We start from the raw sequence: 17177 nt of genomic DNA on the forward strand, positions 1-17177 counted from the left end.
TGGATAAAGAAACTGTGGTACATAAAGACTGTGGAAAATTATGTAGCCAACAGAAAAGATGAAGTAATAAAATTTTGCTATACATGGATATACATGGAATCTATTATGCTGAGTGAAATAAGTCAGAGGGAGAGAGATAGACACAGAATAGTATCACTCATCTATGGATTTTTAAAAAAAATAAAGACATTACTGTAATAAGGCCCAGAGGCAATAAATTTAAGGGCTGGGAGAGCCAGAAGGACTGGCTCACAATTTGAAGCTCACCACAAAGAGTGGTGAAAGCTGTTAGGGAAATAACTACACTGACAACTACCATGACAATGTTAAAGAATGAGAGAAGTAGAATACCTGTCATGATACAGGCAGGGGCGGGGGAGAAATGGGGCATTGGTGGTCAGAATGTTGCACTGGTGAAGGGGGGGTATTCTGTTTATGACTGAAACCCAACTACAAACATGCTTAACAAACATGGTGCTTAAATAAAGATTTATGTTTAAAAAAAAGAAAAACAAACAAACTAGGGGCCGGAGCAGTGGCACAAGTGGTAGGGCATTTGCCTTGCCTCCACTAACCTAGGATGGACCACAGTTCGATCCTCTGGTGTCCTATATGGTCCCCCAAGCCAGCAATTTCTGAGCACATAGCCAGGAGTAACCCCTGAGCATCACCAGGTGTGGCCCATAAAACAAACAAAACAAACAAACAAAAAACAAACAAAAAACCTAGGGCCGAAGTGGTGGCTCAAGTTGTAGGGTGTTTGCCTTGCACACGGCTACCCAACCTAGGACAGACTGTGGTTTGACTTTTCTGGCATCCCATATGGTCCTCTAAGCCAGGGGTGATTTCTGAGCACATAGCCAGGAGTAACCCCTGAGTGTTACTGGGTGTAGCCAAAAAAAACAAATAAAACTGCTACAATCATAGAATTCCCCCTCTACTTACCCAGTAACTCCAAATTTAGAAAGTATTTTTAGAGATGGTATAAAAAAGGAAAAGGGGGGAAGGGCAGGAAGTCTCTCTAGTTGAGAGAGGAGTGTCTCCAAAGTCAGATTCCTCATAACATTCATAATCAGAGTGCTTTAAGGAAAATTAAGCTACTTAACTACATATATAAAGTTTGTTCTGTGCAGAACAAACTATTGAGAGTCAGAAATACAAAATCTCCTGAGTGATACTAAGCAGTTAAGATGTGATTTGTGAATACATCAGAAATTCTCTCTGCTTCCAGTTGACACTGTCCATTTTTCCTATCATAATCTCTCTGCAGTGCTTATTAGAGATATAATCTCTAATATAAAGCCCAAATCAATTCAGCCTCCTAGCCTATCCTCTTTGACCTCATGCCAGCAATACCTACTTTATGTTTCCACCATCATTCTGAGAAATTCATTAAATCTGTAAAAGCAAGAGCTCGAGAAATCTCCCCAATTTAAAATTCATGTTAAATATTAGTCATCAAGTTAGTCTTTAGTTTTTAAAAATAATATTAATATTCATCATAATACTAAACATTTCTTAGTTATTTTTATGCTTAATTTATTGTAATACTTTCAAAGGAACTGATGATCCCCCCAACTATATTGAGAACATAAATTTTAAAACTATTCTTCTGGGGCAAGGCAGATGGTATAAAGGACTAGAGTATACATTTTGCATACACAGAAGCCCTCGGCTTGCTCCCTAGCACTACATGGTCTCCTAAGCACTACCAAAAGTGGCTCTTCAAAAGAAATATAATTCTTGAGGCTGGAGTAGTGGCATAAGTGGTAGGGCATTTGCCTTACACATGCTGTACCTAGGAGGGACTGCGGTTTGATCCCCCAGCGTCCAATATGGTCCCCCAAGCCAAGAGCGATTTCTGAGCGCATAGCCAGGAGTTATCCCTGAGTTACCAGGTGTGGCCCAAAAACCAAAAAAGAAAAAAGAAAAAAAAAAGAAATATAACTCTTAAAGGCATAAAAATTAAGGGTTTTTTGTTTTTTGTTTTTTTTTTTTTTGGATCACACCCAGCAGTGCTCAGGGGTCACTCAGAAATCGCTCCTGGCAGGCTCAGGGGACCATATGGGATGCCAGGATTCAAACCACCGTCCTTCTGCATGAAAGGCAAATACCTTACCTCCATGCTATCTCTCTGGCCCCAAAAATTAAGGTTTTAAGTGTGAATACCACTTACCTGAATACAAATTTTACCTAACTTAAAAATTATATTTTGGGGTTATAAGTAGTTCAGTTAGCTGAATACATACATGCTTTGCATGCAAGTGGACCAAGTTTGATCTAGTACTACACAATCCTCAAAGTACTATTGGGATTTATCCCCTCAATCACAAAGGTAAGAGTACCCAAGTATAACCAGATATAGACCACCACCAAAAAAGCAAAAAAGATTTCTATTTATATTGTAACAATAAACAAAGATTTAGACAATCATTTAAGAACCTACCTTTAAAAGTCAAAGTAATTTTAAATTTACAATTTTAAAAATCAACTACAAGGCACACAGTATATTATCCTGTTAATCAAATGAGACAAATCAAAGATTTTTATAGAGCAACAAGGATGTTATCCAAGATGCTTTTATCCAAAAGCATTAGCTTTCCAAAATTCTAATTCCAGAAACTGCATTTCATTCAAATAGTTCATATACAATAAAAGCCAAATTTCCACTAAAAGTTTGCTAATATTAATTCATGCTATCAAAATATGTTACCAAAAATAAGAAAAACTCTAAGTTGATTAACAGCATAAGGCAAAGCTAAACCCTCTCTTAAGTAAACTTTAGAAAAATGCAGCTATAAATTTACAAAGTCCATTGTGTAGTCAACTTTGTATATATTCACACATGTGTGTACAAACATAAATATATGTATGTAGATATTTATAAAGTGCCACATTATACCAGTTTAAATATTTATACAGCAGTCCCTTGCTAGGAAAACAGAATTAAATACAATATCTTTTTCACAGATTTTTGTGACAGCTTTGAAATGAGATACAATGCAGAATTTTCGCAGCATTTGTTTTCAGAATTCTATTTCTCGACTGAATGCTTTCTTTAAATATTACAAGAGAGCCCCCTATTGACTAAAAAAGTTGGCAGTTCAGTAAAATCAGTACACTACACCAATGACATACTCAATGAACATGTAAAAGGTATTCCTGTAGCTAACATACCAGAGGTTTTAAATTAGAGAAAGGTATCAGGGTACCTAAAATGTGTGGGTTTTTTTTTAATAAAATAAATGAGAATAAAAACACAACCCAAGGGATGTATATGCCTATTAAAAGTAAAAACTTAAAAGTATTATTTCTAAGCTCTTTCTAAAAGTTATACTCTATATATACTATACTCTAATATCCATTAATTTACTTAATATGACTATCTCAGACTTCTTGGTACACATTTTTTGGTTATTTTTGTTTTGTTTTCTACCAAAACATATTAAATAAAAGTTATGGTAACTCTGAAAAATGGCTTTGGTAGTTAATAAACCCATATGACCAGATAAAGGTTTCTTTAGTAGCTTCTTTTAAGCAGTATAACAAAACTTTTGTTTAAAACTGCTAAGTAATCATCTTTGAACCCATTTCTTACCATGGACAGTGATGATCCATTCTCCTAACACAGTGGCCACAGCGACTGCAGTGATGGGAACGCTTTGGTCTCATCAAATTACATTTGTTACATAATTCCCAGAACTCCCTTTCTAAAACGAAAAATAAAATTTATTAATGAGGACAAAGGAGTATGCTGCAATTTAACAATAATTTTAAAAATAATTTACAGGCAGAGATGAAGCAATAATACAGTGGGCAGAGCACTTGCCTTGAAGTGCTGGCAGACCCAGCTTCTATCCCCAGCACCAAATATGTATGGTCCCCGAGAAGTGATCTCTGAGCAAAAGCCACAGATAAGTTCGTTGCACTGATGGCTTTGGCCCAAATATAACACATTAAAAAATACCTTATAGGAAATGTTTGAAATTTGAGCTATGTTGCTTTTTCTAAATCCAGTATAAATGTTTTTTTGTCAAAAATGAAATTCCTGGGGCCAGAGTGGTGGTACTAGAGGTAAGGCATCTATCTGCCTTGCAAGCACTAGCCAGGAGTGATTTCTGAGCGCATAGCCAGGAGTAACCCCTGAGCATCAAGGGTGTGGCCCAAAAACAAACCAACCTAAAAATTAAAAAATTATATTCCCCTTGCATATATATGTTCTAATTTTAAACTCTATTTTAGTCAAACCAAGGGATAAAATGAGCATATGACATACTGCTAGAATATTTTTTAAATTTAATAAATAAAATTGTTTGTTGCATTAAGGCAATTTACTTTAAACAGATTAATTTCTATCATTGTATTACCCAAATACACTTAAAGACGAAATAAGAACTGGAGAAAGTATAATGGGAAGGATATGATTTGCATGCATATCATACATATAGTTTCCATCTCCACCACCCCATATGGTTTCCTGAGCCAAACCTGGAATCATCACTGAATGCAGAGCGAGGAATAAAATTAATGTGGCCCATTCCCCCCCCCAAAAATTCCCTTTTTAAATAACAAAAAAGCAACAACATTGATTCACAGTTTCAGCCCTATAAGTTCCTAAGGAAAATAGAGGAGCCCCCACCATAATAAACTCAAGGACAAAGGGACGTCACAGATGGAAGAGCTCAGAAAACAATAAAGTGCCAAAGATCAAAACCTATATGTAATCCCAAATCTTTGCCATCTCTCCCCAGGCTCCAAAATTTTATTTCTTAATATCATATTATAATATTAATTCTATTTTCCAATAATAATAATTGTGTTAATATGTATCAATATTAGTTAATAATGCTTCCCAATATTCCATAATTTTCCAATATTCCTTAATAATATTTCTCAATGTTTGTATTTTAATATTAAAAATGGGCATGGTATAAGTTTGGAGAAAGACATCAGTTAGGTCTAAAGGATTATAATAGTTTCAGAATGAGATGTTTATGAGTCTTTAATGTTGGGGCCGGTGAGATGGCACTAGAGGTAAAGGTGTCTGCCTTGCAAGCGCTAGCCAAGGAAGTACCGTGGTTCGATCCCCCGGCATCCCATATGGTCCCCCCAAGCCAGGAGCAATTTCTAAGTGCTTAGCCAGGAGTAACCCCTGAGCATCAAACGGGTGTGGCCCCAAAAAAGCCAAAAAAAAAGTCTTTAATGTTAACAGCAGAGTTTTAAAAGACTTATCACCAAGGAACAATATCTTCTACCCTGTCTTGAAGAAAATATTATTCAGTACTACGGCTAAAAAAAATCAGAAATAAGAAAAGTTATTTGTCTCCATTGCAGATTAATCTAATCAAATCCACAGATACTATCTTGGTAGATGGCAGAGTCACCAGCCAAAACCAAAACTTTTACAAAATTTCAAAAAATTCAAATTACTCATGTTTGAACTGTATGCTAACTTTATTAAAAGTATAGACATAATAAATAACCGAACTCCCATATTCAAACCAAATGATTAGTATATGCAGACACTGTTATATATAAATGCTAAGTAAAACACCAGTCACTAAATATTGCTACAATATAAAAATAGTTTTAAAATAAAAGATTCTGAAAAAAATGATTATAGTAGAAAATGGAAAAGATACCCTATCTTGGTAGTAAGGAGCTTGCTTTTTATGCAGTTGACCCAAATTCAAGTAGCAGCACCAACTTGAATCCCCAAGTATTTCCAAGAGTGATCCTGGAGCACAGTGGGTGTAGCTCAAAACCCAAATGCAAAAACATAAATAATCAAAATATGGAGACTATCTTAATTCCATCATTCTTTTCAGTAATGTTTGAGAATGGTATCAATATATTAAAATCTTAAAGGTGAGAGACCTTCCAGGCAAAGCATAGGATGCTCAGGAACTGTTCTCAGCAACTCTCAGCCAACCGAGCTATTGGTTCAGTATTTGGAGCCTTGAGTGCATATGAGATCTGTAAGACACTCACCAGCAGTTCCAGATATCAATCTTATACTATCATAACCCTTTACCATTGCCCTGGTACTGGAATCAATTCTCTCTCTTCTCCTGTGTGCCTTTGTAGTTCACATCTAATTTCAGAGCCTTGTGGTCAGGAAAGGTAGCCTGTAAGATTTCTATCCTCTTGATTTTATGAAGTATGTTTTATGTGTCAGCATGTAGTCTATCCTGGAGAATGACCCATGTACACTGGAGAAGAATGTGCATCCAGTTTTTTGGGGTGGAGTGTCATATATATATATGTGTGTGTATATATATATATATATATATATATATATATATATATATATACACACACACACTAGTCCTCTTTCTTCCATTACTCTTTTCAGAGCTAGTATGTTTTTGTTGGGTTTCAGTCTGGTTGACCTACCAAGTGTTGACAGAGCCATGTTGAGGTCTCCCACAATTATTGTGTTATTGTGTTATTATTGATGTCTTCTTTCAAATTAGATAATTTGCTGGTCTCTCATTGGGTGCATATATGTTTAATAGTCTGATTTCTTTCTGTTGCACATATCCCTTGATTAGTACATAGTGTCCATCTTTGTCCCTTACAACTTTTCTGAGTATAAAGTTGGTGTCATCAGATATTTATGGCCACCCCAGCTTTTTTAAGGGTGTTGTTTGCTTGGATGATTTTCCTCCAGCCTTTGATTTTGAGTCTATGTTTGTTCTGGCTATTCAGGTGTGTTTCTTGTAGGAGCAGAAGGTTGGATTCATCTTTTTGACCCATTTTGCCACTCTGTGTCTTTTAATTGGTGAATTTAGTCCATTGGCATTGAGGGAGATGATTGTCATAGGATTTAATGTCATCTTTGTAGATAAGTTTGCTGTGTTTGTTGGTCTCTCTTGTCTTAAAGTAGACCTTTCAGTTTTTCTTTTAAGGCTGGTTTTTCATCTGTGAAATTTCTGAGCTGTTGTTTATCCATGAAGCTATGTATCCTTCCTTCAAACCTGAACGTGAGTCAGGTTGGGTGCAGTATTCTCAGTGAGGCGTTCATTTCATTCAGTCTTGTCACAATATCCCACCACTGTCTTCTGGCCTTGAGAGTTTCTTGTGGCATGTCTGCTGTAAGACTTAAGGATACTCCTTTGAATGTAATTTCCCTTTTTGATCTTGCTGCTTTCAGTATTCTATTTCTATCTGTGGGATTTGTCATTGTAACGAGGATGTCTTGGGGTGTTTTTCTTCGGGTCTCTTTTAGCTGGTATTCTTCGGGCATGCAGGATTTGATTGCATGTAGTCTTTAACTCTGGGAGTATCTCTTTGATGATGTCTTTGACAGTTGATTCTTCCTGGGTATCTTCTACCTGGGCCTCTGGGACTCCAATGATTCTTATATTGTTTCTGTTGAGTTTATCAAAGATTTCTATTTTCATCTGTTTGCATTCCTTGAGTACTTTTTCCATTGCCTGATCGTTTGTCTTAAGGTTCTTTTCCAATTTCTTCTACTGTGTTGAGTTTTTCTTCAAATCATCTTCCAGCATGCTGATTCTGTACTCAGCTGCTAATACCCTGCTGGAGAGGCCATCCACTGAGGTTTTCAGTTGTCAGATCTGTTATTTCAGTTTGGAGTTTTCTGATTTCTGTCTTTGTGTTCTGTTCAGATCGATCTATGCTTTGAGTTCTACAAACATCTTCCATATTTCTATTCTAAATTCCTTATCCGTGAGGTTAATCAGATAGTTGGAATTTTTTAGGTCATCCGAGCTATCATCTTCATTTTCTGTGCATGGTGTTTGCCTGCGAGGTTTCCCCATTGTCACGCTTGTTGTGTGATTTTTTCTGCGTGTTGTGGTGGGGTTCATTGTTTAGAAAGAGTGCGCAGCCGTGAAGCGGCCTCTAGGTAACAGTGTTTTGGGTGGTATGCTCCCTAGGCCTCTGAGGAGAGCTTCAGATATTCATGAAAGACCTCTCTCTTCTCTCTCAATTCTCTCCATCAATTCTCCCTCTATTCTCTCCCCGTTTCTTCTCTCTTCCCACTTTCTCTCTCCCCCCGCCCCTCTTGCAATGCTCTGTGTTCAGGGATCACTCATAACTGGCCTCAATGAAAAACATGCAATGCCAAAAATTGAAATAGATTTATCTGCTATACTATCTCTGGCCCAATTTTTCTTTTCTGATTATTGGGTGACACCTGTCTGCACTTGAGGGTTGAGGTACCTGGGGCAAAGGGCAATGCTCAAAATTGCATCTTCATTTCATTCTAAACATACTTGAGCCTCTTTGCTATATGACTACCCCCCAAATAAGGAATTTTTAAATAAAATATGGTTGTGAAAATATTCTGTGATTGCTATCTCAGAATTGCTATCTCTGAAAGTTTAAATAAACCCTATAACAAACGTTTTGCTCCAATATGAAATGAAAAATTATCTTTTATTATCATTTTAATTTAAAATTTCATTTTAATTAATTAGTTTCTTTGTGCTACTGGAGATTGACCCAAGTGCCTTACCCGTGCAAAGAAAGAGCTCTAACATGGAAGTTATCCCCAATGTATCTTTGATTCGGTTCAAATTGTCTTGGCATCAGATACATAAAAATTAATTTTATAAGAAACACAATAAATGCCACATGCATGTAAGTTTTCTTACCTCTTACCTAGATGTACCCACACACCAAGGTTTCAACAAACTTTGAATGTATCATCTATTATGTGTTACTTAACATATAGCGAATACGTCTCAAAAATGTGCCATTAGACAATTTCTTCCAGAGTGTGAACATCATCAAACTTAAGTTATTCTCCAAACAGCACTTCTCCATTTCTTTGGCACAGCAATTGAGTAGACTAACTTGGAAGATGAAGAAATTAGGTCGTCCATGACTCCTTATTGCTCCTGTAGTACACTTTCAGTGTGAGTATTGCTATGCTTGAAGGCCTCTGTATTCTCACAGTGCCAGATAACAAAGGGTTTTAATTTGTAGCCAGAAACACTGACTCCAGGCAAAACTGTTTCCTGCACTTAATGCCTGGAAAGCTGGCATTGACTTAGTCTCCTCAAGGAAGAAAAGTCCCTGCAAACATCCCTTGCCAGAACAGAAAGGTTCCCTCCACACTAAGGATTTGCTTTGGTAAGTAATTCTCCACAAACAGCTAGCTAGAGTTTCCAAGTATTTTCATCTGTCTTTACATTAGCACTCACAAATATACCATTCACTTTCATAATATGCAATGAATCAGAACTAAAATTCTCTAAACCAAGAGCTAGCAGTAAATTTACACTATCATCAAATACAGACTAAATCTTCAACTATCACAAAACTTTCCTGTTATTCAAAACTACAGTGCTAAGAGACATCCTTTCTGATCCAAAGCCCATGTCACTGAAAGTTTTTCTACATCTCTACAGACCCACCTCAAATTGTCTTTTTGCTTCCAGTGAAATAAAACCTTTTAAAGGGATCTGTCATTTTGTCCTTTATTTCTTCAACATTACAACTGTGGTGGAAAGAAATATTCCTGGCTAGCAAGAAAAATAACCCCTGATTTTCCATCTCCTACAAAATGTGATGACCTTTGATTTCATCTCCGGGTCACTCTCACTTGTATCATTAGAAAATCTTGTAGGCTTAGAAGCATTAATGAACCAGATAACCCAAAATTAAACTCCAAAGACAAGAGACAATGACGATATCAAGAGGCACAGTGAATGGGAAATGAATAGAGCTGCTATAAAAAACACTGGCTGTCTGACACCCACAACATCCTCTAGGCAACACTACTCTGGAGATCATGGTCACATATATGGCCCATGCTGACTGACTCAAAAACACTGTCATCCAGCACAAATCTGCATTGCAAAGGATAAGACAGAGAATAACTCTCCTGAGTAAAGCATTTCATTAATAGACAACATAAAATCCCACATTACGTTCTTAAACAGGGGTCTCAAACTCAGTTTACCTGGGGGCCGCAGAAGGCAAAGTCAGGGTGAGGCAGGGCCCAATAAGAGATTTTGCTTACCAAATATTCACAATAAAAAATCGCATTAGTAAGAAAAAAATCGCAAAAAATTGCATTAAACATTTGCATACCCCGAATGGAACTGCTCTGGGTATGCGAATGTTTAATGCTATTTTTTTCTTACTAATGGGATTTTTATTGCGATTATTTGAAGGCCGGCCGCGGGCCACAAAATGTTGTATGGAGGGCCGCAAACAGCCCGCAGGCCGCGAGTTTGAGACCCCTGTTCTTAAACCAAAGACTTACAATATAAATATGATCTATTCATGCTAAGCAATTTTAGAGAAATCAACATATTTCCTAGAGAACCAATTACTTATTTCAGGCCTAAAATGTTTCATCCTTAGAAAAGACAAATCTTTAGCTAACATCAGAGAAAGGCTGTATTTTTGTCATCTGTACCATTGGCTGGTACAGGCAAATTCAGTCCACCACCTTTATTTTCATATGATCTGTGAGTTAAGAATGGTTTTTATATTTCATATGACTCGGGAATAAACAGTAAAAATAAACTTTATCATTACGGTCATAATTTTATTTAAGGCATATGAAATCATGGCATGTAAATTTTAGTGTTCATAAAATTTTGTTTGAAGGTAAATTACAGCCATCTACTTAAAACTATTATTTATGACTACTATTATCTTACAAAGGAAAAGTCAAAGGAGTTCTTTTGGCTTTTTGTTTTGTTTTGGGGACACACTCAGTAAGCTCAGGGCTTACTCCTGGCTCTGCTCTCAAAAATTACTCCTGATAGTGCTTGGGAAACCAGATGGCACACTGATTATAGAACTTATGCCAGCTATGTGCAAGGCAAGTACCCTATCCACTATACATCTTCAACTCCAACCAAGTTAAGGAGTTTTAATACAGATGAACAACTGAAAATAAGGTTCACAAGGCTGAAAATATTTACCATCTGACCACTTTATAATCAAGAAGAATTTGCTGATTAATTATTGTCTGAGCCATAAATTAATCAGCAAGATGATGATATTCAGCAAGAGGCCTTGGCAACCTTCATCATTAAATGATGTGAGTCATTCCTTTGGTTGAATGCAAGATATACAAATTTATATATACAAATATCTAAAACAAGAAATAATTATAAAAACACACAATTCACAGACACACACTAGGTTAATATATACAAATACAAACAAGCCTATGTCTTTAGGGATGAAATGAAAACTATGGTAAATACCTAGAAATTTAAAGTATTTGTGTAGCAAAAAATTAACTACTCTCTTTAACTTATTCTATATGACTCCAAACTATGTATTAGTCTTTTCCCTTTCCATCTCAGGATTTACTCATGCATAAATACAATCTTGGAGACTGATACATTCTCCAACATAGGAATTACTAGACTTTACATGACCCATCTACCAATATAAAATAAGTGTTGGTGGGACAGAAAGTTCAAAGGAATTATAGATGCTATAAAAATAGAAGCTATAAAAAAATAGAGCAGTTTTTATAAAGGAAGAACCAAAACATAAAAAATACTAACCAAAAATAACTGAAATTATCCATACCATAAGTAAATAGCACTATTTGGGTTTTTTATATCATTTTTTTGAGTTTTGGAGTCACACTGAGTGGTACACTGAGTCTACTCCTACTTTGAATTCAGGAGTAAATTCAGGTTGTGCTCAAGGGTTGAAATATAGTGTCTGGGATCAAGCTCATGTGGATGCAAAACTGGATCTGTATTCAGAAGTGACCCCTGGTGGTAGTGTCTACTCTAGGAGAACATTTGTGGTGCCAGCAATGAAACATGGGTCAATAACAGTAGACAGTATCTTCACTGTCTGGCCCCAATCTCCGGAGTCGATTCTAATGGGCTATGGCTTCTAAAGAAACTTATAATATGTTTTAATTTCTTTTAAACTTAATGCTTTGAAATTTTCAATTAATTGCTATATTTTTTAGTCACAGGTTTTCTCTTTAAAGTGGAAATTCTGTTTCTAAAAAAAAAAGTTAAAAGCAAAGACCACCAGTCCTCCTATATAATTTTGTTATAGAGTGACCAATTTGTTTGATAAGACATGATGTTTTTTCTCATTAAATATTTCATAACTGGTCCCTCACTTATTTTCTGGCATATAGAATCAATTGAACATTCAGCAACCAAAAGCTGAGAAGATATCAGAACTACATCCTAGGGTTTCAAAAAATCTTCTTCTTTGATTTTCTGGGACAGTCAATATTAGAATTAAAGCATATAGTATGTTTTCAAATTTTAAAAGCCCTTTCTTTAGGTTAGTTGTAAATAAAAATTCTATATATGCATATATGCACTTGTGCATATGCATTTGCACACAATACCTGCTAAAGGACAGTGATACTACTTCTGTCTGCAAAAAACAACTCAACAGTCAACAAAAATTTCACAAATTTCTATAGCTATGTAGACATCGTATCTTATTAAATGGTAGCACTTAAATATCCAGAATTACAAGGCAGGTAAAGTCTTACATAATTGTCTCAAAGACAATAATCAAACAATAATCAGGCCTCAAAAAGAATAATCTGGAAAGTTCTATAAGAATCTTGTCACTTAATCAACTTTCAGAAGGAATTACTACATTGACTATCTGGTGTTTGGAAGGGGGAAACTTTTTGTTTGTTCATTTAAAGAAGGTAGATTTGCAACAAGGTGCTGAATTATATATGTAAGTATATATACATATATATACATATACTTATTTATGTACTATTTTGGAAAAGGGCAAAAGGCCAAATAAGTTTCAAATCCACTGACATCATAAACATATAAATTCCTTCACTAGAAGAAAGTACATAGTACATAGAGTTCTGCAAGCTTATACAGCAAATAATCAAAATGAAATTTGGGAAAGGAGGAAAACTATATCTAGCAGTAATAAAGCAAACACAACATTTTTGGTTTTGTGGTATGAATAGTTATAAGATCATCAAAAATTACATTCAATTGACACTAAAGACATCCAAATTGTTAGCACCTGGAGAATAGAGGCAATCATAGCCATAATGCTTTATTTATTCCAAACTCTTTATAAAATCATAAGTAAGGTGGTAACATCAAGAAAATTCCTTTTTCAAATACAAAAGCAATTTCTCAGGTCAGGGATATAACTTAGTGGCAGAGCGCCTATTTCACATATGTAAAGCCCTGGGTTTGGCCCTGGCTCTGGCACCACATCAAAATAAAATATTCAGAAACTCAGATAACCATACAAGAAATAACTACAACTACCTAATAACTACTAAGTGATAGGCACTGTTCTGCTGTATCCAATGAAATAGCAGAGAGCAAATGAATAAAATAAAATAAAACCCTAATAATGCATGTCATAGATCTAAGGTGGATGGTGGGGGAGAGAAATAAGAAAACCCAAAAGAAGAAAGCCAGAGAGTGACTGATGTGAGAAGTCAAAATTCTGTAAATAAATCATTTCAAATACTTTAAAATAGCATTAGTTTATATATGTATAAAAAGGACAGACACAGGGGCCGGAGAGATAGCATGGAGGTAAGGCATTTGCCTTGCATGCAGAAGGTCGGTAATCCCGGCATCCCATATGGTTCCCTGAGGCTGCCAGGAGCGATTTCTGAGCATAGAGCCAGGAGTAATCCCTGAGCGCTGCTGGGTGTGACCCAAAAACCAAAAAAAAAAAAAAAAAAAAAGGACAAACACATACCATATTACCATATCATACAGATCTATCAAGGTAACAAGTATGACATAGTAAAAGTGATCAATCTGAAGATTCCATACCTCCATGTGGGATCTTAGGGTTCTCGGGGAGTCTTCCTGGATCAGTTATTGAGGACCTCACTAAGGCAACCAGACAAAATACGGAAATGCCATAGAATACTATAGAAATAAATAAAATAAAGTAGTTATCAACCCATTCAAACACAAAGTCAATAAACATAAAGTTTAAACTATATATTTTAATATATCAGGATAATTTTCAAAAGCACAAGATTAAATAATTTTTACAAGTCAAATAACACCACCAAGAGGACTAAATTAAATGATTCATTTTAAATACTGTTTTTGCATTACACTAACTGTTGAACTAAATATAGATAAGGTTCATTTCATTTGGTTGGTTTTTGGGTGCCTGGGAGGCTATCTTCAAAATTAACTGAGTTAAATATTTAATTGCTCCTTTTTATGAACTTGAAAATAAAAATCTAGGGCCTGGAGAGATAGCACAGCAGCGTTTGCCTTGCAAGCAGCCGATCCAGGACCAAAGGTGGTTGGTTCGAATCCCGGTGTCCCATATGGTCTCCCATGCCTGCCGGGAGCTATTTCTGAGCAGCCAGCCAGGAGTAACCCCTGAGCACCGCCAGGTGTGGCCCAAAAACCAAAAAAAAAAAAAAAAAAAAAAAAAGAAAATAAAAATCTATAAACTTTTGAGCATTAGAAGTAATACCAGAACCAGGAGATAGTAGCCATTAGGACACATGCCATGTGTGCCTACCAAGGTTTGACCCCAGTACCACGTGACTTATAAGCTTTACTTGGTATATTCCTGGAGCTCTCAAGCACACTGCCAGCTAGATGTCCTGGAGCCCCAGTGGGCAGGCCTGATGGTACCCAAAATCTAAGGCCATAAGCAGCACTACATCCCTGAGCCCTGGTATGGAATCACCAGGCTAGCTGGCCAAGAATCACCAGTAGTTCCCAGAACCCTGACATGTAAAAAAAATAATTTAAAAAAATAAAAGAAATAATTAGAAAATTAATAGTGAAGTATAACAGATTCTGTTATGATAAATCTAACTTCTGGTGGTCTAAGCAGGTCTTTGAGTCACATCTTATGGAGTTCAAGGGCTGTTCCTAGCTCTGTGCACAGGCATGACCTCTAGCAGTTATCAGGAAACCATATGTAGATCAGGGATTTGTTTGTTTGTTTGTTTGTTTTGTTTTTTTGTTTTTTGGGTCACACCTGACAGCGCTCAGGGGTTACTCCTGGCTCTAAACTCAGAAATCGCCCCTATCAGGCACGGGGGACAATATCAGATGCCAGAATTTGAACCACCATCCTTCTGCATGGAAGGCAAAATGCCTCACCTCCATGCTATCTCGCTGGCCCTTGGGTATTTGAACCTGAGTCCGCAGAATGTAATCCAAGTATCATAACATCATAGTATCTCTCTGGAACCAAAGTCTACCTCTTATTTAATGCATTAAAATACAGGTATTTTGGCCCAGGAATATGGCTCAAATGGATAGAGTAGAACAAATGCTTAGCATGCTCAAGGCTTTGAGTTTGATCTTAAGTATCATATAATCGGTCCACTCCTCAGCAATGCCAGGATTTCTTCCTTAACAATAGGGCTCAGTCACTCAACTGCAAATTTTTGGGCAAGTGCAGGGACTGGCCACTGGGCCCAGTGAACCACAAGAGGTGGCCATTACAAAACAGAAATGAGAGAGTGAGAGGGAAAGGCATGGAAGAAGGCACTATCTATGAAATAGAAAAGTTGGTATAAGTACTAATTCTGGATTAATTTCATAATATGAGTAAGTATTATCATTTGTGCAGAGATTATATTTCCTACAGCTTTTGTCAGTTCAAAATGCCATTCTATACATGAAAACTGTAAAAGTTATGTATATTTGCAATATATCATGTTAGCCTTATTCTTTTAGCCATAAACAGTACACTACCAATAAACTATATTAGAAAATATTCATGTCAAAATTTAAAGTATTATTATAAACATCTTATTCTCTAGATTTTATATGGTGAAATTCATGCCTCAATAATATATACCATCTCCATTTTTAAAAATCCTTCCAAAATAAAGGATGCAGCCCAACTGGTAGAGATATATTCTGGCATATCTAAGGCTCTGTTTGTAATTTGGGGCATTATGTGGTCCCAAGTGTCACTATTGGTTCCCACAACAATAAAAAACAATCATAATTTAATAAACAGCAAATTAACAACACTGATGATATTAATAGCAAAAATACCATAGTGGCACAATATTCTAATACATTCACAATGAGAAAAATAATAATATAAAGAAATAAATATTAATAAACTTACTTATTATTAATATGCCTGGAATATGTCCTTCTTCATAATGAGGAAAGAGGACAATTTTGGGGATTATAATAATATTGTATAACCAGACAAAGACAATCAAACCCATGCAGCACCAACCATGTGGGTCAATCACAAAGTGAATCCGGAGACCCATTCTCCAGGGCTATATCTGCGTGACAAGAAAAGACAGTCCTAAAAGGGAGGGGTGGGGTGGGTGGAGAAAATCAGAGAAAAAAAATCAGATGAGTAAAATAAAACAACATTGCTGGTAACTATAAAACAATACTGAGTATTCTTTGTAGGGAGGTTGTTTTTTTTAATATTTTTGAAAAATTAAATACTTAAGAACACAAAAATAATCAGAATATTCTGATTTCACTGTAAATTTTATACAATTTTATATCAATTTTCATTGTGAACTACTATCAAGTTCCCTCCTGAAATTAAATGCAAGATTATCCTTAACCTAACAATTTCGGGGCTGGAGAGATAGCATGGAGGTAAGGCATTTGCCTTTCATGCAGGAGGTCATCGGTTCGAATCCCAGCGCCCCATATGGTCCCCTGTGCCTGCCAGGAGCAATTTCTGAGCCTGGAGCCAGAAATAACCCCTGAGCACTGCCGGGTGTGACCCAAAAAACCACAAAAAAAAAAAAAAAACCTAACAATTTCATGTGTGAATCAGAGAAAAATGAGTACATATCTTCAAAAAAGATACAATATTTCAGTACTTTTACTTATAAGACTAAGTAAACCAGTTTGGTGGGAGTAGATTTTTTTACTTTGACTTGATTTATAGATAAAAAGTCTATGAAATTTCACTGAGCATTGAAAATTTCTGAAACTGGGACAGAGAGATATAGTTCAACCCTTGCACATGAGCTACATGCAGACGGCCCTGTTCAGGCTCACACTCTAAACTACATATGCCAGAAGTGAACTCCAAGAGAGTAGTAGAAAAGCTACCTCCAAAATTTTTTGAAAAACATTTAGTTTGGTTTTAAGCCACACAATTTTTTTTCTTTATTTTGAAAACAGAAGTAATTACACATTTCCCAAAACTTAGAACATGTGGAATGAAGCTCAATTAATATTTTTATTCAATTTAAGACTGCTCTTGAAATA

At 36.0% G+C, this 17177-nt stretch overlaps 1 protein-coding gene across 1 annotated transcript in view; it reads right to left on the reverse strand.

Annotated features, from left to right (window-relative positions):
- ZDHHC21 (zinc finger DHHC-type palmitoyltransferase 21) overlaps window positions 1-16231 on the reverse strand; it is a 54390-nt gene extending 38159 nt beyond the window's left edge. The window contains exons 1-3 of the mRNA XM_049769385.1: window positions 16054-16231; window positions 13761-13859; window positions 3599-3710 (exon numbers count right to left, since the gene is read on the reverse strand). Of these exons, the coding sequence (XP_049625342.1) occupies window positions 3599-3710; window positions 13761-13859; window positions 16054-16207 (365 nt within the window). The 5' untranslated portion in view covers window positions 16208-16231. The remainder of the gene's footprint in view (window positions 1-3598; window positions 3711-13760; window positions 13860-16053) is intronic.
- Between the last annotated feature and the right edge of the window lie 946 nt (window positions 16232-17177).

This window comes from Suncus etruscus, chromosome 1, assembly GCF_024139225.1.
Source record: "Suncus etruscus isolate mSunEtr1 chromosome 1, mSunEtr1.pri.cur, whole genome shotgun sequence".
In the NCBI taxonomy this organism is placed as follows: domain Eukaryota; kingdom Metazoa; phylum Chordata; class Mammalia; order Eulipotyphla; family Soricidae; genus Suncus; species Suncus etruscus.